Source organism: Carassius auratus, chromosome 10 (assembly GCF_003368295.1).
Source record: "Carassius auratus strain Wakin chromosome 10, ASM336829v1, whole genome shotgun sequence".
Taxonomy (NCBI): Eukaryota; Metazoa; Chordata; class Actinopteri; order Cypriniformes; family Cyprinidae; genus Carassius; species Carassius auratus.
In genome coordinates this window covers 17,364,323-17,392,301 of record NC_039252.1, presented here as the reverse complement: position 1 = coordinate 17,392,301, position 27,979 = coordinate 17,364,323, and the positions used below count along the sequence as shown (strand labels likewise).

Sequence of the window (27,979 nt, the reverse complement as noted above, 5' to 3'; positions counted from 1 at the left end):
AACCAATAACCGCTGAGGTGGGCGGGGTGACACGTGTCGCTCCGCCCCAACGTGTCGCCCCGCCCCATCGTCCAGACTGCACTCTGGGATACTTGGATTCCTGAGCGGGCCCATGGCGTGCATTAGCGGAGAATTTCTTCGCTAGGACGCGGTTACGCTGAACCCTCTTTTGAGTAAGTTTTGATATATTGCAACATTCACAGCATTGGTTTCTAAATCATCTTGTATATTAATGATTGTAAAGCGTTGTTTGATATTAGGACAACTTTAACATGTTCACTCGTGGATAATGGTTTAGCGCTAGTTTCTAGCTAGCTGTACATTATTAAGTTTGCATTTTTGTAATTTTGGTCTCGTGTGTGTGTGTGTGTGTGTATTTGCGTCTTTATAATGAAAATTAAGCTTCAGCATTTTAATCACTGTTTGAGTTGGTTCAGACAATAGGCCGCCTGTTTGAATATCAAAAAATGCGGGCTTATATGCTAATGTTAGCTACTGTAGCTAGGTCACTAAGACGTGACCATAGACAGTAAAATAAATGGACACAGCGACCCCATTGGAACTCAATTGAGACAAGTGAAGCCCATTTTTAGCGTTTTTTAGCACTTCCGTTTCTGACGCGCAGACTCAAACGAAGCTTGACGAAGTCAGCAACCTGTCTGACAGATGTAAATCTTCTAGTGGCTGTGCGTGCAAACTGCCATCGTTAATCTTGCAGAGACGGCGAGCTTGAGCGGGGAGTTCTTTGTCGTGAGTGAGCAGGAGTAAGTATTCTGATTAACTATTTTGTATAGTATTTTAAAATGTAACGCCAGTACGCCATATTAAGTTAATTGCCTGCGAGCTTCTCCACCTGTCTGTACGGTAATGCGACAGAGAGGCGAGTGGTTATGACGCAATCGTTAGCCTATTTTTTTTTACAAAAACTGTTTATACGGGGCCATAATGTAACATAGAAGGTAATGGAGCCCTTTATACATTGTCGTGTATCTTTAGAAATAAATAATGGACAAACGGAGTCTTTAAACGCCTCAGATGTAAAGATGTAAAGTTATTCGCTGTCAAAGTGACGCCAAAATGAATGGGAGTCAATGGGAATGCTAACGCAAGTGAAGTTCTGCTAAAAGATGGCAGCCCCCACCCGACTTCAACTTCCCGTCAAGTTCCTTGCCCCCTGGACCTGACCAACTGGGCGGCAACGTCATCAGAACGCAAAGAACTATGGGTATGTTTGGCCAGTTAACATGGTCTGGCATAGCAGGCTAGTGTTCTGGCATGAAAATAATGAAAAATTTGCGTGAAAAACAGAATATAATCCTACAAAATGCAGCAGGCTAAAGAAAACATTGTCGGACCATACCGCTTAAAATTAAATCCTAATGTAAAGATGAGATATAATGTGAAAATAAAGAGAATCAAAGGACTCGATCCTTACAGAGCGACTGATCAACACACTCCAGCCCAAAAGAAGGGCATGTGAAAAAGCTGTGTTGTGGTGCTTTTGCAGACAGCCTGAAGAGCTTGATGACATGTTTGCTTGCGATAATCAGAACTGTCCTATACAGTGGTTCCATTTAGACTGCGTGGGACTCAGCAGCACCAGCCAGAGAAGAGTCATGTGTCTGTGACTTATCACCCACAACCTACCTCATACATTTTCAGTTTCTCAACATTTCTCTGGACTCTTTATAAATGTAAATGTATTAATCTAAATGTATTTACATGTTAAATATGTAAAGAAACCGAAATTAAGTTGGTTGGTACTACTATTTAAGTTATGTAATTGGGTTAGCAACCAAATAACACTTATTTCCCACAATTCTTCCTTAATACAGATAAAGGAGGCAGAATTTCATTCAATCTTTGTGTATTTTATTTACAGATATGGCTAAAATAAAATACATGTGAGAAGAGCCATTACAAAATCTTTTGGAAAACAAAAAAAAAAACATTTATATATTAGATGTGAGCATGGTGTATAATTCTAACATGACGCCTTCACAACAATACTTGGACACATATTGGTCAAAGCACAGCACACAACCACAATTTTATCCAGCAAAGTCTTCAGCTCAGTCTCATGACCGGTGTTCTGTCGATTTGTCCTACCTCGTCAGATTTTCCTACGGTAGGATTAGCTTTATCTATCGATATATCCTACCTCATCGAAAATACTAATGCGTACTACTGCTTCGCTTCTGTGACTATACGTAAAGTAACTTTATCGAAGATTCTTATTAGGCAATGGTATAGGCTATTTAGAGTGCCAAGAACATCATCAGACTGTCCTACCACTATAAAATAAACATGTAGGATGATTTTACAGCGCAAAATACCTCATTAACCACCATTTTTTTCAACCACTTACCAATCGTTTGTTGGACTACTGGAATCCATGCTTTGTCTGCTACTACCAACCTACTTGCCTGCCTGCTGCCCGCCTTGCTCTGCTTACCTGCCCTGTTTATCTATCGGCTGGAATCCCGTCTCTTCCACCTCAAAAAAGTACAATTTAAGTTTCTCTGTGTTGGATAGCTTGTCAAAGAAGCTAAGCAAAACGTCCCAGCTAAGAGTGGTCTGCCAATACAGTAGATGATGCTGATGTCAATAGCAGGTGAGTAGATGATGCTGATGTCACTAGCAGGTGAGTAGATGATGCTGATGTCACTAGCAGGTGAGTAGATGATGCTGATGTCACTAGCCAGTGTGTAGATGATGCTGATGTCACTAGCAGGTCTGTAGACGATGCTGATGTCACTAGCAGGTCTGTAGACGATGCTGATGTCACTAGCAGGTGAGTAGACGATGCTGATGTTACTGGCAGGTGTGTAGATGATGCTGATATCATTAGCAGGTGTGTAGATGATGCTTATATCATTAGCAGGTGTGTAGATGATGCTGATGCCACTAGCAGGTGAGGAAGAGCATGATTTCACTAGCAGGTGTGTAGATGATGCTGATGTCCCTAGCAGGTGAGTAGACGATGCTGATGTCACTAGCAGGTGTGTAGACGATGCTGATGTCACTAGCAGGTGTGTAGACGATGCTGATGTCACTAGCAGGTGAGCAGACGATGCTGATGTCACTAGCAGGTGAGTAGATGATGCTGATGTCACTAGCAGGTGTGTAGATGATGCTGATGTCACTGGCAGGTGTGTAGATGATGCTGATGTTACTGGCAGGTGTGTAGATGATGCTGATGTTACTAGCAGGTGAGGAGGAGCATGATGTCACTAGCAGGTGTGTAGATGATGCTGATATCATTAGCAGGTGTGTAGATGATGCTGATGTCACTGGCAGGTGTGTAGATGATGCTGATTTCATTAGCAGGTGTGTACATGATGCTGATGTCACTAGCAGGTGTGTAGATGATGCTGATGTTACTGGCAGGTGTGTAGATGATGCTGATGCCACTAGCAGGTGTGTAGATGATGCTGATGCCACTAGCAGGTGAGGAGGAGCATGATGTCACTAGCAGGTCTGTAGACGATAAATGTGGGATGCCTCTCCGATTTCTTTCACGTCAGGGCACCTAACCTCTACCAGGCCACAGGGAGGTTCTTCATTTGGGTCCACCACTTTGCCATCTGCACCAAGGTGTGGAGCATCAGGGTGGATGATGAGACCAGATGGAAGAACGTTAACGTCAAAGGTCTCCTCGTAGCGGTGAAGAACCTCTGGCTAAAGTTTTAATCCTCTACACATCGCTCTCTAGAGACCCCCACAGATGTTTACACACACTGTTTAATGCAAGATATAAATACATTTAACCTGCAATTACAAATGCATAATGTTTTGATGTTTTAATCCCAAAATGTTGAATACTGATATTTGCAATGATAAAAGAAAGTGCTTTAAGAGGTGAAATTAAAAACACCAATATCTAGACAATCGTGAATTGTAACATCACTTCCTTTAATGTTTTTACTATACAGTTAATATGGAATTTTTTTTAAATGTTACATTTTTGAAAATTAGTATTACATGTTTAATTGAAATGCTTATACAAAGTAAATATGTAGTCAACTTTTAAAGTACATCTACATTTCTTGCTTTCATACATGGCCATATGGAAAATTTACTGGAAAACATTTAAAATTAAAATTTTAAACAAAAGCACTATATGAACATTCTGAGTGATTTTATTACACTAATATGCAATCAGACATCCCAATTTCTGTTTTGGTAAAGTCATTAAGTGTCATGTCATTTAGAATAATTAGAATTTAATTTAGGGTCCTGAAATATCCTGAACACCGCACAGAGGTTAAGATGGCCATTGCTACATAAATAAAATAAAAATGGAAACATCCTATTTTGTTACAATTTTCCCTTACTAAATTATACCGTTACTGATGATATGGACTGTGGGATTACTAACAGGCTATTAAAAAAAATCGCTGTCTGTAAACCTCTTTTCTCTTTATTAAAACTTGATCTAGTTGCCTACATGATGATAATAATATGCTTTGCAAATCCGCTCGAAAGATCTGATCTCAAATGATTTCGCAAAAATGCGATTCGGAGTCCCGATCTGAATCAAATGTTTTGCGAACTCGCTACAAAGCCCCGATCAAATGATTCGCGAAACGAGATCGGAGTCCCAATCTGAATCAAATGTTTTGCGAACTCCAAAGCCCCGATCAAATGATTCACGAAACACGATTTGGAGTCCTGATATGAATCAAATGTTTTGCGAACTTGCTCCAAAGCCCCGATCAAATGATTCGCGAAACGCGATTTGGAGTCCCGATCTGAATCAAATGTTTTGTGAACTCGCTACAAAGCCCCGATCAAATGATTTGCGAAACGAGATCGGAGTCCCAATCTGAATCAAATGTTATGCGAATTCCGAAGCCTTATATGCTAATGTTAGCTACCGTCAATAGAGATCGCTAACACATGTGACCAACTGGGCAGCAACGTCGTCAGAACACAAAGAATTCTGGGTATGTTTGGCCAGTTAACATGGTCTGGCATAGCAGGCTAGTGTTCTGGCATGAACATAATGAAAAATGTGCGTGAAAAACAGAATATACTAATACAGAATGCAGCGGGCTAAAGAAAACATTGTCGGACCATAACGCCTAAAACTAAACCCTAATGCAAAGATGAGATATGACGAGAAAATAAAGAGAATCAAAGGACTCCATATTTACGAGCAGAGCGACTGGTCAAGGTAACACACTCCAGCCCAGAAGAAGGGCATGTGAAAAGGCTGTGTTGTGCTTTTGCAGACAGCCTGAAGAGCTTGATGACATGTTTGCTTGCGATAATCAGAACTGTCCTATACAATGGTTCCATTTAGACTGCGTGGGACTCAGCAGCACCAGCCAGAGAAGAGTCATGTGTCTGTGACTTATCACCCACAACCTACCTCATACATTTTCAGTTTCTCATCATTTCTCTGGACTCTTTATATATATACAGTATTGTTCAAAATAATAGCAGTACAATGTGACTAACCAGAATAATCAAGGTTTTTCGTATATTTTTTATTGCTACGTGGCAAACAAGTTACCAGTAGGTTCAGTAGATTCTCAGAAAACAAATGAGACCCAGCATTCATGATATGCACGCTCTTAAGGCTGTGCAATTGGGCAATTAGTTGAATTAGTTGAAAGGGGTGTGTTCAAAAAAATAGCAGTGTCTACCTTTGACTGTACAAACTCAAAACTATTTTGTACAAACTTTTTTTTTCTGGGATTTAGCAATCCTGTGAATCACTAAACTAATATTTAGTTGTATGACCACAGTTTTTTAAAACTGCTTGACATCTGTGTGGCATGGAGTCAACCAACTTGTGGCACCTCTCAGCTGTTATTCCACTCCATGATTCTTTAACAACATTCCACAATTCATTCACATTTCTTGGTTTTGCTTCAGAAACAGCATTTTTGATATCACCCCACAAGTTCTCAATTGGATTAAGGTCTGGAGATTGGGCTGGCCACTCCATAACATTAATTTTGTTGGTTTGGAACCAAGACTTTGCCCGTTTACTAGTGTGTTTTGGGTCATTGTCTTGTTGAAACAACCATTTCAAGGGCATGTCCTCTTCAGCATAGGGCAACATGACCTCTTCAAGTATTTTAACATATGCAAACTGATCCATGATCCCTGGTATGCGATAAATAGGCCCAACACCATAGTAGGAGAAACATGCCCATATCATGATGCTTGCACCTCCATGCTTCACTGTCTTCACTGTGTACTGTGGCTTGAACTCAGAGTTTGGGGGTCGTCTCACAAACTGCCTGTGGCCCTTGGACCCAAAAAGAACAATTTTACTCTCATCAGTCCACAAAATGTTCCTCCATTTCTCTTTAGGCCAGTTGATGTGTTTCTTTGGCAAATTGTAACCTCTTCTGCACATGCCTTTTTTTTTAACAGAGGGACTTTGCGGGGGATTCTTGAAAATAGATTAGCTTCACACAGACGTCTTCTAACTGTCACAGTACTTACAGGTAACTCCAGACTGTCTTTGATCATCCTGGAGGTGATCATTGGCTGAGCCTTTGCCATTCTGGTTATTCTTCTATCCATTTTGATGGTTGTCTTCCGTTTTCTTCCACGTCTCTCTGGTTTTGCTCTCCATTTTAAGGCATTGGAGATCATTTTAGCTGAACAGCCTATCATTTTTTGCACCTCTTTATAGGTTTTCCCCTCTCTAATCAACTTTTTAATCAAAGTACGCTGTTCTTCTGAACAATGTCTTGAACGACCCATTTTCCTCAGCTTTCAAATGCATGTTCAACAAGTGTTGGCTTCATCCTTAAATAGGGGGAACCTGATTCACACCTGTTTCTTCACAAAATTGATGACCTCAGTGATTGAATGCCACACTGCTATTTTTTTGAACACACCCCTTTCAACTAATTCAACTAATTGCCCAATTGCACAGCCTTAAGAGCGTGCATATCATGAATGCTGGGTCTCATTTGTTTTCTGAGAATCTACTGAACCTACTGGTAACTTGTTTGCCACGTAGCAATAAAAAATATACTAAAAACCTTGATTATTCTGGTTAGTCACATTGTACTGCTATTATTTTGAACAATACTGTAAATGTTTTAATCTAAATGTATTTACATGTTAAATATGTAAATAAACTGAAATTAAGTTGGTTGTTACTACTATTTAAGTTATGTAATTGGCTTTGCAACCAAAAAACACTGATTTCGCTCAATTCTTCCTTAATACAGATAAAGGAGGCAGAATTTCATTCAATCTTTGTGTATTTTATTTACAGACATGGCTAAAAAAAATACATGTGAAAAGAAAAATTACAAAATATTTAAAAAAAAAAAAAAAAAAAAAAAAAAAAACATTTACATATTAGATGTGAGCATGGTTTATAATTCTAACATGACGCCTTCCCAACAATACTTGGACACATATTGGTCAAAGCACAGCACACAACCACAATTTTATCCAGCAAATTCTTTAGCTCAGTCTCATGACCGGTGTTCTGTCGATTTGTCCTACCTCTTCAGACTTTCCTACAGTAGCGCAAAATTTCAGCTATATCTATCGATATATCCTACCTCATCGAAAAATACTACTGCTTCGCTCCTGTGACTATACGTAAAGTAACTTGATCGAAGATTCTTATTAGGCAATGGTATAGGCTATTTACAGTGCCAAGAACATCATCAGATGGTCCAACCACTATAAAATATACACATAGGATGATTTTACAGCGCAAAATAGCTCATTAACCACCATTTTTTTCAACCACTTACCAATCGTTTGTTGGACTACTGGAGTCCATGCTTTGTCTGCTACTACCAACCTACTTACCTGCCTGCTGCCTGCCTTGCTCTGCTTACCTGCCCTGTTTATCTAACTGCTGGAATCCCGTCTCATCCACCTCAAAAAAGGTACAATTTAAGTTTCTCTGTGTTGGATAGCTTGTCAAAGAAGCTAAGCAATGCGTCCCAGCTAAGAGTGGTCCGCCAATACAGTAGACGATGCTGATGTCACTAGCCGGTGTGTAGATAATGCTGATGTCACTAGCAGGTGTGTAGATGATGCTGATGTCACTAGCAGGTGTGTAGATGATGCTGATGTCACTGGCAGGTGTGTAGATGATGCTGATATCACTAGCAGGTAAGGAGGAGCATGATGTCACTAGCAGGTGTGTAGACGATGCTGATGTCACTAGCAGGTGTGCAGACGATGCTGATGTTACTAGCAGGTGAGTAGACGATGCTGATGTCACTAGCAGGTGAGTAGACGATGCTGATGTCACTAGCAGGTGAGTAGACGATGCTGATGTCACTAGCAGGTGTGTAGATGATGCTGATGTCACTAGCAGGTGTGTGTAGATGATGCTGATGTCACTAGCAGGTGTGTGTAGATGATGCTGATGTTACTGGCAGGTGTGTAGATGATGCTGATATCATTAGCAGGTGTGTAGATGATGCTGATGCCACTAGCAGGTGAGAAAGAGCATGATGTCACTAGCAGGTGTGTAGATGATGCTGATGTCACTGGCATGTGTGTAGATGATGCTGATGCCACTAGCAGGTGTGTAGACGATGCTGATGTCACTAGCAGGTGTGTAGACAATGCTGATGTCACTAGCAGGTGAGTAGACGATGCTGATGTCATTAGCAGGTGTGTAGACGATGCTGATGTCATTAGCAGGTGTGTAAATGATGCTGATATCATTAGCAGGTGTGTAGATGATGCTGATGCCACTAGCAGGTGTGTAGATGATGCTGATGTCACTGGCAGGTGTGTAGATGATGCTGATGTCACTAGCAGGTAAGGAGGAGCATGATGTCACTAGCAGGTCTGTAGACGATGCTGATGTCACTAGCAGGTGAGTAGACGATGCTGATGTCACTAGCAGGTGTGCAGACGATGCTGATGTCACTAGCAGGTGTGCAGACGATGCTGATGTCACTAGCAGGTGAGTAGATGATGCTGATGTCACTAGCAGGTGAGTAGACGATGTTGATGTCACTAGCAGGTGTGTAGATGATGCTGATGTTACTGGCAGGTGTGTAGATAATGCTGATATCATTAGCAGGTGTGTAGATGATGCTGATGCCACTAGCAGGTGAGGAGGAGCATGATGTCACTAGCAGGTGTGTAGATGATGCTTATGTCACTGGCAGGTGTGTAGATGATGCTGATGCCACTAGCAGGTGAGGAAGAGCATGATGTCACTAGCAGGTGTGTAGATGATGCTGATCTCACTAGCAGGTGTGTAGACGATGCTGATGTCACTAGCAGGTGTGTAGACGATGCTGATGCCACTAGCAGGTGAGGAGGAGCATGATGTCACTAGCAGGTCTGTAGATGATGCTGATGTCACTAGCAGGTGAGTAGACGATGCTGATGTCCCTAGCAGGTGAGTAGATGATGCTGATGTCACTAGCAGGTGAGTAGACGATGCTGATGTCACTAGCAGGTGTGTAGATGATGCTGATGTCACTAGCAGGTGTGTGTAGATGATGCTGATGTTACTGGCAGGTGTGTAGATGATGCTGATATCATTAGCAGGTGTGTAGATGATGCTGATGCCACTAGCAGGTGAGAAAGAGCATGATGTCACTAGCAGGTGTGTAGATGATGCTGATGTCACTGGCAGGTGTGTAGATGATGCTGATGCCACTAGCAGGTGTGTAGACGATGCTGATGTCACTAGCAGGTGTGTAGACAATGCTGATGTCATTAGCAGGTGTGTAAATGATGCTGATATCATTAGCAGGTGTGTAGATGATGCTGATGCCACTAGCAGGTGTGTAGATAATGCTGATGTCACTAGCAGGTGTGTAGATGATGCTGATGTCACTGGCAGGTGTGTAGATGATGCTGATGTCACTAGCAGGTAAGGAGGAGCATGATGTCACTAGCAGGTCTGTAGACGATGCTGATGTCACTAGCAGGTGAGTAGACGATGCTGATGTCACTAGCAGGTGTGCAGACAATGCTGATGTCACTAGCAGGTGTGCAGACGATGCTGATGTCACTAGCAGGTGAGTAGATGATGCTGATGTCACTAGCAGGTGAGTAGACGATGCTGATGTCACTAGCAGGTGTGTAGATGATGCTGATGTTACTGGCAGGTGTGTAGATAATGCTGATATCATTAGCAGGTGTGTAGATGATGCTGATGCCACTAGCAGGTGAGGAGGAGCATGATGTCACTAGCAGGTGTGTAGATGATGCTGATGTCACTGGCAGGTGTGTAGATGATGCTGATGCCACTAGCAGGTGAGGAAGAGCATGATGTCACTAGCAGGTGTGTAGATGATGCTGATCTCACTAGCAGGTGTGTAGACGATGCTGATGTCACTAGCAGGTGAGTAGACGATGCTGATGTCACTAGCAGGTGTGTAGACGATGCTGATGCCACTAGCAGGTGAGGAGGAGCATGATGTCACTAGCAGGTCTGTAGATGATGCTGATGTCACTAGCAGGTGAGTAGACGATGCTGATGTCACTAGCAGGTGAGTAGATGATGCTGATGTCACTAGCAGGTGAGTAGACGATGCTGATGTCACTAGCAGGTGTGTAGATGATGCTGATGTCACTAGCAGGTGTGTGTAGATGATGCTGATGTTACTGGCAGGTGTGTAGATGATGCTGATATCATTAGCAGGTGTGTAGATGATGCTGATGCCACTAGCAGGTGAGAAAGAGCATGATGTCACTAGCAGGTGTGTAGATGATGCTGATGTCACTGGCAGGTGTGTAGATGATGCTGATGCCACTAGCAGGTGTGTAGACGATGCTGATGTCACTAGCAGGTGAGTAGACGATGCTGATGTCATTAGCAGGTGTGTAGACGATGCTGATGTCACTAGCAGGTGAGTAGACGATGCTGATGTCACTAGCAGGTGTGTAGACGATGCTGATGCCACTAGCAGGTGAGGAGGAGCATGATGTCACTAGCAGGTCTGTAGATGATGCTGATGTCACTAGCAGGTGTGTAGACGATGCTGATGTCACTAGCAGGTGTGTAGACGATGCTGATGTCACTAGCAGGTGTGTAGATGATGCTGATGTCATTAGCAGGTGTGTAGATGATGCTGATGCCACTAGCAGGTGAGGAGGAGCATGATGTCACTAGCAGGTCTGTAGATGATGCTGATGTCACTAGCAGGTCTGTAGACAATGCTGATGTCACTAGCAGGTGTGTAGACGATGCTGATGTCACTAGCAGGTGAGTAGATGATGCTGATGTTACTGGTAGGTGTGTAGATGATGCTGATGTTACTGGCAGGTGTGTAGATGATGCTGATGCCACTAGCAGGTGAGGAGGAGCATGATGTCACTAGCAGGTCTGTAGATGATGCTGATGTCACTAGCAGGTCTGTAGACAATGCTGATGTCACTAGCAGGTGTGTAGACGATGCTGATGTCACTAGCAGGTGAGTAGATGATGCTGATGTTACTGGTAGGTGTGTAGATGATGCTGATGTTACTAGCAGGTGTGTAGATGATGCTGATGCCACTAGCAGGTGAGGAGGAGCATGATGTCACTAGCAGGTGAGTAGACGATGCTGATGTCACTAGCAGGTGTGTAGACGATGCTGATGTCACTAGCAGGTGTGTAGATGATGCTGATGCCACTAGCAGGTGTGTAGACGATGCTGATGCCACTAGCAGAGGTGTAGACGATGCTGATGTCACTAGCAGGTGTGTAGACGATGCTGATGTCACTAGCAGGTGTGTAGATGATGCTGATGTTACTGGCAGGTGTGTATATGATGCTGATGCCACTAGCAGGTGAGGAGGAGCATGATGTCACTACCAGGTGTGTAGACGATGCTGATGTCACTAGCAGGTGAGGAAGAGCATGATGTCACTAGCAGGTGTGTAGATGATGCTGATGTCACTGGCAGGTGTGTAGATGATGCTGATGTTACTGGCAGGTGTGTAGATGATGCTGATGCCACTATCAGGTGAGGAAGAGCATGATGTCACTAGCAGGTGAGGAGGAGCATGATGTCACTAGCAGGTGTGTAGATGATGCTGATGTCACTGGCAGGTGTGTAGATGATGCTGATGCCACTATCAGGTGAGGAAGAGCATGATGTAGATGTCGGCAGCCATATCACCCTGGAGCCCAAGACCGGTTTCCAACTGAAGCTAAGCAGAGCTGAGGCTGGTCAGTACTTGGATGGGAGACCTCCTGAGAAAACTAGGTTGCTGCTGGAAGAGGTGCTAGTGAGGCCAGCAGGGGGTGCTCACCCTGTGGTCTGTGTGGGTCCTAGCGCCCCAGTGTAGTGATGGGGACGCTATACTGTCAACGAGCACCATCCTTCGGATGAGACGTTAAACCGAGGTCCTGACTCTCTGTGGTCATTAAAAATCCCAGGATGTCTTTCGAAAAGAGTAGAGGTGTGACCTCGGCATCCTGGCTAAATTCGCCCATTGGCCTCGGACCATCATGGCCTCCTAACAGTCCCCATATCTGCTGATTGGCTTCATCACTCCGTCTCCTCTCCATCAGTAAGCTGGTGTGTGGTGGGCGTTCTTGCGCACTATGGCTGCCGTCGCATCATCCAGGTGGATGCTGCACACTGGTGCTGGATGAGGAGATACCCCCTGTCTATGTAAAGCGCTTTGAGTGCTAGAAAAGCGCTATATAAATGTAAGGAATTATTATTATTATTATTATTATGATGTCACTACCAGGTGAGGAGGAGCATGATGTCACTAGCAGGTGTTTAGATGATCCTGATGTCACTAGCAGGTGAGTAGATGATGCTGATGTCACTAGCAGGTGTGAAGATGATGCTGATGTCACTGGCAGGTGTGCAGATTATGCTGATGTCACTAGCAGGTGTGTAGATGATGCTGATGTCACTAGCAGGTGAGGAGGAGCATGATGTCAGTAGCAGGTCTGTAGACGATGCTGATGTCACTAGCAGGTGTGTAGATGAGGGTGATGTCACTGGCAGGTGTGTAGACGATGCTGATGTCACTGGCAGGTGTGTAGACGATGCTGATGTCACTGGCAGGTGTGTAGACGACGCTGATGTCACTAGCAGGTGTGTAGATGATGCTGATGTCACTAGCAGGTGAGGAGGAGCATGATGTCACTAGCAGGTGTGTAGATGATGCTGATGTCACTAGCAGGTGAGTAGATGATGCTGATGTCACTGGGAGGTGTGTAGATGATGCCGATGTCACTAGCAGGTGAGTTGATGATGCCGATGTCACTAGCAGGTGAGTAGATGATGCCGATGACACTGGCAGGTGAGTAAATGATTGAGATTGAGGCTTGTGTCTGGTTTGTGTCTAGAACTTGTCCATAAACGAAGCAATACTTGCAAAACATGCCGCCCAAGAGAATAGATCCACAAGTGGAATTAAACCATGAGTTGGAAGAAATGAAGATATCGCTAAATTTTATGTCTAAAGACATCTTCACCCTGACGCAGCAGCAAGCTAAGATAGTGACGCTGGTGGATGAAGTGAAGAATCTAAAAATACTTCTTTCGGAGAAGGATGAGGTAATAAATGGGTTAGAGAGAAGAATTGATGACCTAGAACAGTATATGCGAGTAGACGAAGTAATCATTAATGGATTGGAAACAAAGCATTGAAATTATGCCCGAGTAGCTGCAGCTGGCACTGGGCGTGCTATGGACGGGGAAAACGCACCGGTAGAGGAGCTGCAAACACTGGAGCAACAAGTGGAAACTTTTCTTGCAAAAAAGGACATTACCATTGACATGAAGGATATATCGGCTTGTCACCTGCTTCCCAGTAAGCAAAAGCCTGCTAATCAGTAATTCGCTTTGCGAACAGAAAGCGCAAGGATGACTTACTGCGACAAGCACGCAAGTTAAGGGGAAGTGGCGTTTACATCAACGAACACCTTACCAGAAAGAACGCAGATATTGCGAGGCAAGCGAGGAGTTTGTGGAAACAAAAGAAGATACAGGCGACATGGACCAGAAATTGTCGTGTTTTGGTCCGTACAAATGGGTTGCCAGAAGAATCAAAGGTGATCATGGTAAGGGAAACAAAAGACCTGGAACAGTTCAAGTAACTCTAATTGCAAACTGTATGAGATACATATTCAATACCGTTGATAAGATTACTTTTCAAGATAAGATTACAATTCTCTTTGCAAAAATGGGTGATGAACTTTATGAAGATTTACTTCTTTTGTTGTTGGACATGTGGACTATCGTACGGACTTGTAGAGAATTTAGCTTAGTTTATGTTTGTTTTTGTTACATTAGTCTATTTTTTATAAATGGCAGTATGTAATATTGATGATGACAATATATTACATATGGATGATTACAAGATAGATGATACAAATTATAGTAAGTATGACATTGAAAGAGATATTGATCCGGATAAATATTTGTGTAGTCAGCCAAATTGTCACTATTATACGGAAGAACAGTTTAAGAGAGGAGTGAATATGAAACATGCCTTTTCTGTAATACATTTAAATAGTAGGAGTTTGTGGAGTAACTTTTCAAAAATCAAAGACTTTTTGAACCTGTTGCCAAAATTTAGTGTTGTAGCTGTTTCTGAAACATGGCTGGACGAAGACAAATTAGCAGATAGAGGGATATCAAATGTTTGTAATGAATAGAAAAGATAGGAGAGGAGGTGGAGTCGCTCTTTATGTTGACTCAAGTCTGCAATGTAATATAATGGCTAGTATGTCAACCACTATTGAAAATATATTAGAATGTGTTACTGTTGAGATTCGTATGGAAAAACAAAAGAATATAATTGTTTGCTGTATATATAGAACACCTGGTTCATCATTGGATATTTTTAATGGGTTTATAGGGAACATGTTCAATTCAAATGGAAATAAGACAAATATTGTCTGTGGTGACTTTAATGTTGACCTGCTTAATCCAGGTGGACATAAGAAGACCACAGAATTTATTAATGCTTTTTATAATAGTACATTATTCCCAGTAATAGCAAAGCCAACAAGAATAACAACAGTATCAGCAACATTAATTGATAATATATTTTCAAATGATATTGGTAAAATTGGAGGTATTCTAATGACTGATATTAGTGACCACCTGCCTGTCTTTGCATGTTTCCAAAATGTGTTTAAACCACCATTAGGTCCAACTATATATTCAAGAACAGTGAGACGTAGAACATCTGAAGCAATTGAAACACTGCAAATGGAATTAAATAAGTGTAACTGGGATGAGGATTTATAGTTATGAATATCCAAATGACGCTTATGGTATTTTTTTGGAGAGATTACTAGAAATTTATAATAAATGCTGTCCAATTAAAACGATAACATACAAATGCAATATGCAGAAACCGTGGTTTACTAAAGGAATTATAAAGTCCTGCAAGAAGAAAAATTTATTATACAGGAAATTTATACATTCCAGAACTCAAGATGCTGAAAGCAAATATAAAACGTATAAGAATAAACTAGTGATTATAATTAGAAATAATAATAAAGATTACTACACAAAATTGCTGACACAACATAGACAAAACATTCAGGGAACATGGAAGGTACTTAATGATTTAATACATAAAAAACACAGCAATATGGATAGTGTTAATTACTTTAATAAAGACAACGATACAATATGTCATACAGAGGAAATAGTTAAAGAGTTGAATGATTATTTTGTAAACATAGGCAATAATTTAGCAAAGAAAATTGTACCCATTCCAAATAATGGAATGGAAATTGGGGTTACATATGAATGTCCAAATTCATTTTACTTAAACCCAACCAATAAAGATGAAATATTGAAAATAGTGAAAGACTGCAAGAATAAAAAGTCAGTTGATAATGATGGGTTTGATATGTTTATGGTTAAAAATATTATTGAAAATGTTATTTATCCATTTACATATATTTGTAATCAATCCTTTAAAATGGGTATATTCCCAAACCAAATGAAAGTATCAAAAGTTCTCCCATTGTATAAAGGTGGCGACAAACATTTGTTTTGTAATTATCGACCTATTTCTCTGTTGTCACAATTTTCAAAAATATTAGAGAAATTATTTGTTAAAAGATTAGATAGCTATGTTGAAGTGAACAATATAATGAATGAATATCAGTTTGGTTTCAGAGCTCATAGGTCAACAACAATGGCAGTTGTTAAAATGGTAGAAAATATATCACAATCAGTAGATAAAAAATTACATACAAATGGAGTTTTTTTTAGATTTACAGAAAGCTTTTGATACCATCGATCACAGAATATTATTATATAAACTGGAAAAATATGGATTTAGGGGAAATGTATATTCTTGGTTAGAAAATTATTTAACAGATCGTTTTCAATATGTTTTATAGTTCACTTGTCATACCATACCTAACGTATGGTATTGAAATATGGGGAAATACATATAAAACTAGAACCAATTTAATTTTCCTATTACAAAAGAAGGTTATCAGATTAATTAATTATGTACCTTACAATTCACCAAGTAATTCACTGTTTCTTCAATCAAAAATTTTGAAGTTTTATGACTTAGTTGATTTGTACACGGCAAAGTTTATTTACCAAGTTAAACATAATAAAATTCCTAAATGCTTGCAAATATTATTTACCCAGCGAGAAAGTAATTATAATCTCAGAGGACTATGTATATTTAATCAACCACAAGTACATTCTACATTAAGAGAACACTGTTTATCAAATAAAGGAGTTAAATTATGGAAGGGTTGCTGTAATGAGTTAAAACAAGCCACGTCTATTTTTCAGTTTAAAAATATTTACAAGAGAATAACAAAAATATTCAACAGAATGAAAATTAATTAAAGCGGCTTGCTTTTGGTGTGGTGGACACTGGTCCACTAATGTGTTAATGTTAATGTTATGAACAGATGTTGTCATTAATGTGTTGCATTTATGATTTTAAAGTTAAGGGCAGGCACAATAAGCTTTAGCTTCTGCCTGCACCAGGTCATTGTGTTTATGTTTTGAATGATTGGATTGAATGATCTGTAAATGACCAAACCGAAAAAAAAAAGAAAAAAAAATTAAGATGATCCCCATGTCACTGGCAGGTGTGTAGACGATGCTGATGTCACTAGCAGGTGAGTAGATGATGCTGATGTCACTAGCAGGTGAGTAGATGATGCTGATGTCACTAGCAGGTGAGTAGACGATGCTGATGTCACTAGCAGGTGAGTAGACGATGCTGATGTCACTAGCAGGTGTGTAGACGATGCTGATGTCACTAGCAGGTGTGTAGACGATGCTGATGTCACTAGCAGGTGTGTAGACGATGCTGATGTCACTAGCAGGTGTGTAGATGATGCTGATGTCACTAGCAGGTGTGTACTCCTGTTCACTCATGCCAAAGAACTCCCCGCTCAAGCTCGCCGTCTCTGCAGGATTAACGATGGCAGTTTACTAGAATATTTACATCTGTCAGACAGGTTGCTGATGTCATCAAGCTTCGTTTGAGTCTGCGCGTCAGAAAGGGAAGTGCTAAAAATAGCTAAAAACGGGCTTCACTTGTCTCAATTGAGTTCCAATGGGGTCGCTGTGTCTATTTCTTTTACTGTCTATGCTCCGAACTCCCGAACGGACTCAAATGATTCGTCCTCTGAACTCCCGAACTGACTCAAATGATTCACATTTAAATTATAATTTCAATATTATTTATCATTTTTATTTATGCAAAGTGAAAAAATGAATTTGTAAAGATTCATTCTGTAATGTCTATTCAATGCTTTTCTCATTTATCACAATAATAGTGATGTGCATTCTCAGTCCAAATTGATTGCATATCATCTAATTAATGAATTTCTGTTAATAACCCTGATCTGTGCTTCAGGTGCGTTTCGTGAAGCCGTTGTATATGGGACAGTCTCTGCAGATGGAGATGTGGAAGGAAGGGAACAGGATTCACATCCAGTGCAAGGTGACAAAGCGTTTGGTGTGTGTGTTTAGTCCTTTAGTGTGTGTTCAGCGCTGATCTGTTCTGGCTCTAGGTGAAGGAGAGCGGAGACGTGGTGCTGTCTAGAGCGTATATAGATCTGCAGACGGATGTGTGTCAGCGCCGGGTCTCCGCAGGTCTGCACACACACACACACACACACACACATCTGAGGCCAGACTCCGAGCACAGCATGATGATGTGGTTCGTTCACAGAGCCTCGGCCTGCAGAGCGACCTGGTGTTCTCTGAGATCGCACGCAGGATCAGAGACGGCGGTCAGGAGCTGGTGAAGAAGGTCAACGCTGTGTTCGGATGGAGATCAGCAAAGACGACAGAACCGTCCGAGACTGGAGTGAACCAGACACTGCAGAATATCATTCATTCTCTTAACACAAGCAAAGATATCTGCTAAAGGGGTGAGGAATAAAACTAACTATTTAGAGAATATATTTTTCTTACCACATTTGCAGATATTTTTGCAACAAAATAGTTTTTTTCTGTCCTATCACACAGTCATGTGTTTTATGATGCACATTTAAGTGTTTCTATCGTCGTTTATGTGCACGTTTTCTTACCAGATAAGAAATTTATCCTACTTTGTTGAATGGATACGTTTTTTTTATGCACATTTTTAGAATTTGTATTAGTTTCCATCAGGTGTTTTTTATTTTATTTATTTTTATGTGATATCCCAAAATGTGCATAAAAATTCTTGGATGGAAACAGTGAGACTGCAAACAATCCTCTTACTCAGTGTTTGTGTCTTGTTCTAGTATAACTATCTGAACATTCATCAAGATGCATTTACTGTACGAGTAACAATTACATACAGTCAAGTATATTACAGATCTCTTCATACTCGATATAAAATTAGATTCATTATATTCATTATTAGATTCCTGTATATTCAGATTTGAAAGGTTAAAGGGCAGAGCATGATCACTATACAGCGGATTCCTCACTGCTTCACATCAGCAATAATCTGGAGAAGACAAAATGATAACACTCTGTATTCCAGTGCTAATATATGAACATCACGAAACCAAGACATTTGCAGGAGATGCATAATGACCTCAGATATTAATTTTTATTATCTACTCAATATATTTATTTTTTGATTTTTATTGGTTAATGCTTAAAATGGGGAAAGAAATTCTGCCAAAGGTGAAAACTATTGTTTTTCTGAACCGCTGACAGATATTTGTTCTTGTTTTAAACATGAACTAATTTATATTTCAGTAAATGCTTCTCGATTTAAGGATGTTAAGATATTTGAGCTGGAAAACAACAGGAAGAGCATCATTCTCTGGGATGGTACTGAAATGGTTCAGGTCATACTTAGAAGGGAGAGGCTAGGAGAGCATAAGTCTAAATGGATGTCCATGTCATGTGGAGTCCCACAAGGCTCAATTCTTGCACCACTCTTGTTTAGCCTGTATATGCTTCCACTGAGTCAAATAATGAGAGAGAAACAAATTGCCTATCACAGCTATGCTTATGATACCCAGATTTACCTAGCCTTATCTCCAAATGACTACAGCCCCATTGACTCCCTCTGCCAATGCATTGATGAAATTAATAATTGGATGTGCCAGAACTATCTTCAGTTAAATTAGGAAAAAACTGAAGTCATTGCCTTTGGAAACAAAGATGAAGTTTTTAAAGTGAATGCATACCTTGACTCTAGGGGTCAAACAACTAAAAATCAAGTCAGGAATCTTGGTGTGATTCTGGAGACAGACCTTAGTTTCAGTAGCCATGTCAAAGCAGTAATCTAAATCAGCATACTATCATTTAAAAAACATGGCAAGAATCAGATGTTTTGTTTCCAGTCGAGACTTGGAGAAACTTGTTCATGCCTTTATCACCAGCAGGGTGGACTATTGTAATGGGCTCCTCACTGGCCTTCCCAAAAAGACCATTAGACAGCTGCAGCTCATCCAGAACACTGCTGCCAGGATTCTGACTAGAACCAGAAAATCTGAGCATATCACACCAGTCCTCAGGTCCTTACACTGGCTTCCAGTTACATTTAGGATTGATTTTAAAATACTTTTAGGTGTATATAAGTCACTAAATGACCTAGGACCAAAATATATTACAGATATGTTCACTGAATATAAACCTAACAGAGCACTCAGATCACTAGGATCGAGTCAGTTAGAAATACCAAGGGTTCACACAAAACAAGGGGAGTCCGCCTTTAGTTACTATGCTGCCCGCAGTTGGAATCAGCTTCCAGAAGAGATCAGATGTGCTAAAACACTAGTCACATTTAAATCTAGACTCAAAAACCATCTGTTTAGTTGTGCATTTATTGAATGAGCACTGTGCAATGTCCGAACTGATTGCAATATATTTTCTGTTTTTTTTATATAAAATAATATTCAGTTTTTAAATTGATTTAAAGTAAACGTTTTAATAATTTTAAAAGTTTTAATATTGTTTGTTTTATTTATTTTTGTTATTTTTCTTCATGATTATTTTACTTTCTTTGATGTAAAGCACTTTCAATTACCATTGTGTACGAAGTGTGCTTTATAAATAAACTTGCCTTGCCTTGAAGAAGAACACCATGACCTTCATCAAATTAAAAGCTCTCGTGTTTGTGTCCAAGTAGAACGGTGGCAAGTAAAAGAAAAGAGTAAAAATTAAACACTGGACAGTTTTCCCAAAACATACGTCTGCAGGAGCCTCGATGTTTATAAATATGCTGTATCTTTATCACAGTATCATTTCATCAAGCCTTGTGTTCAACTCCATATTTATACTGAAAATAAAAGCAGCTGTGATCTTATTCTAGTTAGCGGCTCTGAAATCGAGTGACAGCTGATTGGTTGATTCACAAATATCTTCACACACACAGTGCTTCATATTCAAACACAGTTTAGATTAACACTCATATAACTGTATGGTCTGTGTGAGAGGAATCAAATCCTGCGAACGTTTACTCTTCCTCAGCCTGAACAAATGTTTTTTTTTTCTGCTGAACACTAAAGAAGATGTTTTTTTTGAGAGCGAACAGTTGACAGCACCCATTGACTTCTGTGCTATGAAATACTATGGAAGTGAATGGGTACCATCAACCATTTGGTGTTTAAAGCATCATCTTTTTAGCATTCAACAGAAGACAGAAACTTATAAAAATATATATATTTTTATTTATTTGTAAAAAAAGCACACACAGTTAAACTTTTATTCCTAACTAGTAATTCCCAAAGCAACCAACTATGTGTCATTGTTGTTAACTAAGACTGAAACTACTAAAAACAGTTTTCTGTAATTGAAATAAAGCTAAAGTAAAATGATATAGATAAATCGTATAAGCTACTACTAAATATTGTAGAAACTGAACTCTCTGTGAAGTTGCTTTGCAATGATTTGTAAAGTAAAAAGCACTATAAATTAAATATAAACAGTACTAAAATTAAAGTAGTAACTTTTTACAATAAAGTTGAAATGCTAAAATTAATAAAACTGACATAAACATAAAGGCAAAAAAAAATTAATAAAACTAGTTCATAAACCTCAAACTGCAACCATGAGGCTAAAAGCTATGCTATGTGTCACTCTGAGTAAGTGCTGTAACAGTTTATAAAGACCTTGATGTTGTTTGGACGCCAGAACCGTGTGTGTGTGTGTGTCTCCTGTCCGTCCTGCAGTGAACAGTCCACCTGGATGTTCCCGTGTTTGGCTCCTGGGATGATCTGAATCCTCTTAAAGTCCCTCCCCAGGATGATGATGTCACAGTCAGAGTAGTACGCCTGTCCAACGAGCCCCGGACAAAACAACACACACAGTCTGACACTGATAATCACAGAGAGTTCTACATATCATCTGAATGTAACGTTTTGCTACATTTTTATTTATTTATTTAAATCGAGGAATCATAGTTTTAAATGTTTTCATTTACGGTTAATAATCTCTGCTGCTGCTGTTACACTCACAGTCACGAACAGCTTGAATCATCTGGACTTTTTGAGTCAAATATTTTGGCAATTTTTTTTTAGCATTTTTATTTTATATTATTTCTTAATATATCAGACAATATCTTCCTTCATTTTGCATGCATCTTGTTTATTCTCGCTTATAAACTTTTTGTTGCTCTTTTTGCTGTGTAGTTTTTTTTATCGTCATTTGTAAGTGGCTTTGGATAAAAGCGTCTGATAAATGAATAAATGTAAACTTATCAAATTATTGCTTCGTTTCCTTACATGAATATCGAAAATTTCAACTCAAATAAACACTTGTATGATGCAGTATTAGAATTAGGATTTAATTTGGGGTCCTGAAATACCCTAAACACTGCACAGAGGTTAAGCTGACCATTGCTACATAAATAAAATTAAAATTGAAACTCATCCTATTTTGTTTGAATTTTCCCTTACTAAATTATACAGTTACTGATGGACTGTGGGATTACTAACAGGCTATTAACAAAAATGTGTCTGTATACCTCTTTTCTCTTTATTAAAACTTGATCTAGTAGCCTACATGATAGAATCAGATGTTTTGCAACTCTGCTCCAAAGACTGATCTCAAATGATTCGCGAAACGCTATTCGGAGTCCCGATCTGAATCAAATGTTTTGCGAACTCCGAAGCCCCGATCAAATGATTCGCGAAACGCGATTCGGAGTCCCGATCTGAATCAAATGTTTTGCGAACTCCGAAGCCTGAATCAAATGATTCGCGAAACGCGATTCGGAGTCCCGATCTGAATCAAATGTTTTGCGAACTCCGAAGCTCCGATCAAATGATTCGCGAAACGCGATTCGGAGTCCCGATCTGAATCAAATGTTTTGCGAACTCCGAAGCCTGAATCAAATGATTCGCGAAACGCGATTCGGAGTCCCGATCTGAATCAAATGTTTTGCGAACTCCGAAGCTCCGATCAAATGATTCGCGAAACGCGATTCGGAGTCCGGATCTGAATCAAATGTTTTGCGAACTCCGATGCTCCGATCAAATGATTCCCGAAACGCGATTAGGAGTCCGGATCTGAATCAAATGTTTTGCAAATCCGCTCCGAAATGTGCATCAGCAGGAGACTCCTAGGTGGATCCGCTTTCAAGTCGCCAAACCTGCGTGACTGTCAAATTCGTTTGGGTGCCGCCCAGAAGATTAGCTCCTCCTTCGAGCGGCGCCGTCAAACAGCGGATCCTGAGCGGACCAGTGTCGGATGCTCGGACGCGAAACGCGCACGCGACCTTATTGCAAAGGTTGAGTACAGCACATCAAGAGCCGACATCAGTCGAGAATTTCTTTGCTGGGACATGGTTGCGCTGAACCCTCTTTTGAGTAAGTATTGATATATTGCGACATTCACAGCATTGGTTTTTAAATCATCGTGTATATTAATGATTGTAAGACGTTTGATATTAGGAAAACTTTAACATGTTCACTCGTGGATAATGGTTTAGCGCTAACTTCTAGCTAGCTGTGCATTATTAAGTTTGCATTTTTGTAATTTTGGTCTCGTGTGTGTGTGTGTGTGTGTGTATCTGACTCTTTATAATGAAAATTAAGCTTCAGCATGTTAATCACTGTTTGAGTTGGTTCAGACAATAGGCCGCCTGTTTGAATGTCAAAAAGTGCGGGCTTATCTGTTAATGTTAGCTTGAAACCATCCAGCATTGATTTAACATAACCGCTAATTTTACACAGTTTAACAACAATTAACAGTATAAATAAATCAAATTCAGTGTCCCCAAGCTGTCAAATTTTACGCATAGAAAGTAAAAGAAATGGACACAGCGACCCCATTGGATTCAACGGAGAAAAATTAAGTCTCTTTTTTTATTTTTTATTGAACACACTTATTTACAAAACACAATTTACAAAATCTCTCAATGGGAGACTTATTGGCAGAACATATATAAACACAATAAAATTAAACAAATTTCGATAAAAAAAATACATGTAAAATAAAATAAATTAAGCAAAGGCACTTCAGTCAGTAAGACATGACAAAATTGTGTATATGCATATATTGTCCTCAGTCAACATATATTCTTCAACTAAAGTTACATGGAAGCTTAACAAGTTATAATGACAAGTATTTTGAGACATCTTCACATAGCGAGTAAATGTTATCACTGGAGCCTTTCAGAAGTTTCAAAGAAGCAAAAAAGTCCCTCAGTTACATTTTAAACACCACTAGGGATGGATTTTTTTTTTTGCCATTTACATTAATGAATATGGTATTTACCCATAATTGTTATGATATTGTACATCCTAAAAAATTCCTTCGGAAGGTTTTCATTACCAAAAAGAATTTGCTCTAACTTTGTGTAATTCTCTCCATTTTTGTTTCCAGCCAATTCGTGACATTTTGCCAGAATATTTTTATCACTGGACAAGAGAAAAACAAATGTTCAATAGTTTCATCTTCCTGGGAAAAGAACACACATGGCTCCACTTCAAAACCAAATCTATTTTTAAGCATAGCTGCTGCTGGATAATATCCATTTATAGTTTTAAATTGCATTTCTTTAATTTTAGAAGGTAAAGGCCATTTCATAAATTTTATATTTTTGTTATTTTATCATCATCATGCATTATTTTTATATTTTGGTCAAAATCATGAAAATAAAAGTAGCTGTGATCTTAATCTAGTTAGCGGCTCTGCAATCGAGTGACAGCTGATTGGTTGATTCACAAATATCTTCACACACAAAGTGCTTTTATATTCAAACACAGTTTAGATTAACACTCATATAACTATTTTCTGTGTAAAACGAATCAAACAATCAAATCCTGCGATCGTTTACTCTTCTTCAGCCTGAACAAGTGTGTTTTTTTCTGCTGAACACTAAAGAAGATGTTTTTTTGAGAGCAAACAGTTGACGGCACCCATTGATTTCTATGCTACAGGAAGAAATACTATGGAAGTGAATGGGTACCAACAACCGTTTGGTGTTTAAAGCATACTTTTTTTAGCATTCAGCAGAAGACAGAAACTCGTACAAAAAATATATAATTTTTACATTTTATTTAAAAAAATAAATATGTAAAATAAGCACACACAGTTAAACATTTATTCCTAACTAGTAATTGCCAAAGCAACCAACTATGTGTCATTGTTGTTAACTAAGACTGAAACTACTAAAAACAGTTTTCTGTAATTGAAGTAAAGCTAAAGTAATATGATATAGATAAATCGTGTAAGCTACTACTAAATATTGTAGAAACTTAATTTTCTGTAAAGTTGTTTTCCAATGATTTGTAAAGTAAAAAGCAATACAAATTAAATGAAAACAGTGCTAAAATTATAGTAACTTTTTACAAAAAATGTTGAAAATTGTAAAATTATTAAAACTGACATAAACATAAAGAATAATAAAAATAAAAAAACTAATTCCTAAACCTCAAACTGCAACCATGAGGCTAAAAGATATGCTACGTGTCACTCTGAGTAAGTGCTGTAACAGTTTATAAAGACCTTGATGTTGTTTGGACGCCAGAACCGTGTGTGTGTGTGTGTGTGTGTGTGTGTGTGTGTGTGTGTGTGTGTGTGTCTCCTGTCCGTCCTGCAGTGAACAGTCCACCTGGATGTTCCCGTGTTTGGCTCCTGGGAGGATCTGAATCCTCTTAAAGTCCCTCCCCAGGATGATGATGTCACAGTCAGAGTAGTACGCCTGTCCCACGAGCCCCGGACAAAACAACACACACAGTCTGACACTGATAATCACAGAGAGTTCTACATATCATCTGAATGTAACGTTTTGCTACATTTTTATTTATTTTTTTAAATCGAGGAATCAGAGTTTTAAATGTTTTCATTTACGGTTAATAATCTCTGCTGCTGCTGTTACACTCACAGTCACGAACAGCTTGAATCATCTGGACTTTTTGAGTCAAATATTTTGGCAATTTTTTATTTTATATTATTTCTTAACATATCAGACAATATCTGCCTTCATTTTGCATGCATCTTGTTTATTCTGGCTTATAAACTTTTTGTTGCTCTTTTTGCTGTGTAGTTTTTTTTATCCTCATTTGTATGTCGCTTTGAATAAAAGCGTCTGCTAAATGAATAAAAGGAAATGTAAACTTATCAAATTATGGCTTTGTTTCCTTAAATGAATATCGAAATATTCAACAAAAAAAAAAAACACTTGTATGATGCGGTATTAGAATTAGAATTTAATTTGGGGTCCTTAAATACCCTAAACACTGCACAGAGGTTAAGATGACCATTGCTACATAAATAAAATTAAAATTGAAACTCATCCTATTTTGTTTTAATTTTCCCTTACTAAATTATACAGTTACTGGTGGACTGTGTGATTACTAACAGGCTATTAACAGAAATGTGTCTCTATGCCTCTTTTCTCTTTATTAAAACTTGATCTAGTAGCCTACATGATAGAATCAAATGTTTTGCAAATCCGCTGGAAAGACCTGATCTCAAATGATTCGCGAAACGCGATTCGGAGTCCCGATCTGAATCAAATGTTTTGTGAACTCGCTCTGAATCCCAGATAAGTTATTTTCCGGTGAAAGCGCTATAGCGTTCATTCGCTTGCTGAAAAATGGCGGAGACCAATGTGTAGTGTGTGTTTTTGTTTTGTTTTTAAACAACCTTAGTTATAATTTCATAGTTTTCCCACCGACGAAAATTTTTTTAAAAAAAAAAGCGTCGAAATTGGGCTATATGGCTAGAGGAGGAGGCACAATTACTGTGAGGAAAGGTAGGCTACTTTAGTGTGTGTTAAGCACTTCACGGAGGATGAGGTCCGTGTCCAACCGGAGTAGACTGGTCGATCTCGCACCGTGGGCTGGGCCTTCCAGGTTTGCGTGGAAAAGTTGCGGAGACTTTAAATCACGCATCAAAACTGAATGTTTGTGGTGCAGAGCAGTAAATGTGGAGATGGTACAGGAGCACGATTACAACAGCCGTCCAGTCCCAGGTGAGTGTAATGTGTAAAACAATACTAAAACAATAACTTGTATTAAAAGCTAAACAGCAACTATAGACATTAATCAAATATATTATGTTTTATTTGTATTGTTCGATGTAACTTTATATACATTTAATGTAGCACATGGTAGCAGTTATGCTAACAGTCGAGCAGGTTAGTGAAGTGGTGTTTTTATACTTTTGCCATCATCCTTTTATACTGCTCTCTTTCTGACTTAAGTCACACAAAATTAACAGACATTTAAAGTTATCAATAAAATCCACAACAATGTAGGAAATACGAGCAGTTGAACAAACATCTGTTGTACAAGCAGAATTCAAATTATTTTATAATGGTTTGTAGGTTATTTCACTTTGAATTGATGTTCATAAATGCATAAATGTGATAGTAAATTTCCAAATTAATGAGTTTTTTTTTATTAAGGTGTTATATTTAACACAAAATAATACATTTATTCCCACGTAGGAGGGGACGTTCTCGCGACCTTGTGCAACGTTCCCTAAAAGTTATCTAAAGGTAACGAAAGTTCCGAACCTTTACAGAACATTAGGGACGTTCTTGGAACGTCTAGGTGAAGGAGAGCGGAGACGTGGTGCTGTCTGGAGCAAATATAGATCTGCAGACGGATGTGTGTGTCAGCGCCGGGTCTCCGCAGGTCTGTACACACACACACACACACACACACACACACACACACACACACACACATCTGAGACCAGACTCCGAGCACAGCGTGATGATGTGGTTCGTTCACAGAGCCTCGGCCTGCAGAGCGACCTGGTGTTCTCTGAGATCGCACGCAGGATCAGAGACGGCGGAGAGGAGCTGGTGAAGAAGGTCAATGCTGTGTTCGGATGGAGATCAGCAAAGACGACAGAACCATCCGAGACTGGAGTGAACCAGACACTGCAGAATATCATTCATTCTCTTAACACAAGCAAAGATATCTGCCAAGGGGCGAGGAATATAATTAACTATTAAGAGAATATATTTTTCTTACCACATTTGCAGATATTTTTGCAACAAAATAGTTTTCTTGTCCTATCACACAGTCACGTGTTTTATGATGCACATTTAAGTGTTTCTATCGTCGTTTATGTGCACGTTTTCTTACCAGATAAGAAATGTATCCTACTTTGTTGAATGCATACGTTTATGCACA

General features: G+C 39.4%; 1 protein-coding gene across 1 annotated transcript; it reads left to right on the top strand.

Annotated features, from left to right (window-relative positions):
* Positions 1–92: 92 nt before the first annotated feature.
* Positions 93–27,798, top strand: LOC113110360 (peroxisomal multifunctional enzyme type 2-like). The gene is made up of 4 exons (XM_026274538.1): positions 93–173; positions 17,788–17,874; positions 27,389–27,472; positions 27,574–27,798. The coding sequence occupies exons 2-4, from the start codon at positions 17,812–17,814 to the stop codon at positions 27,796–27,798; spliced, it is 372 nt and encodes a 123-aa protein (XP_026130323.1). The 5' UTR covers positions 93–173; positions 17,788–17,811.
* Positions 27,799–27,979: the final 181 nt, after the last annotated feature.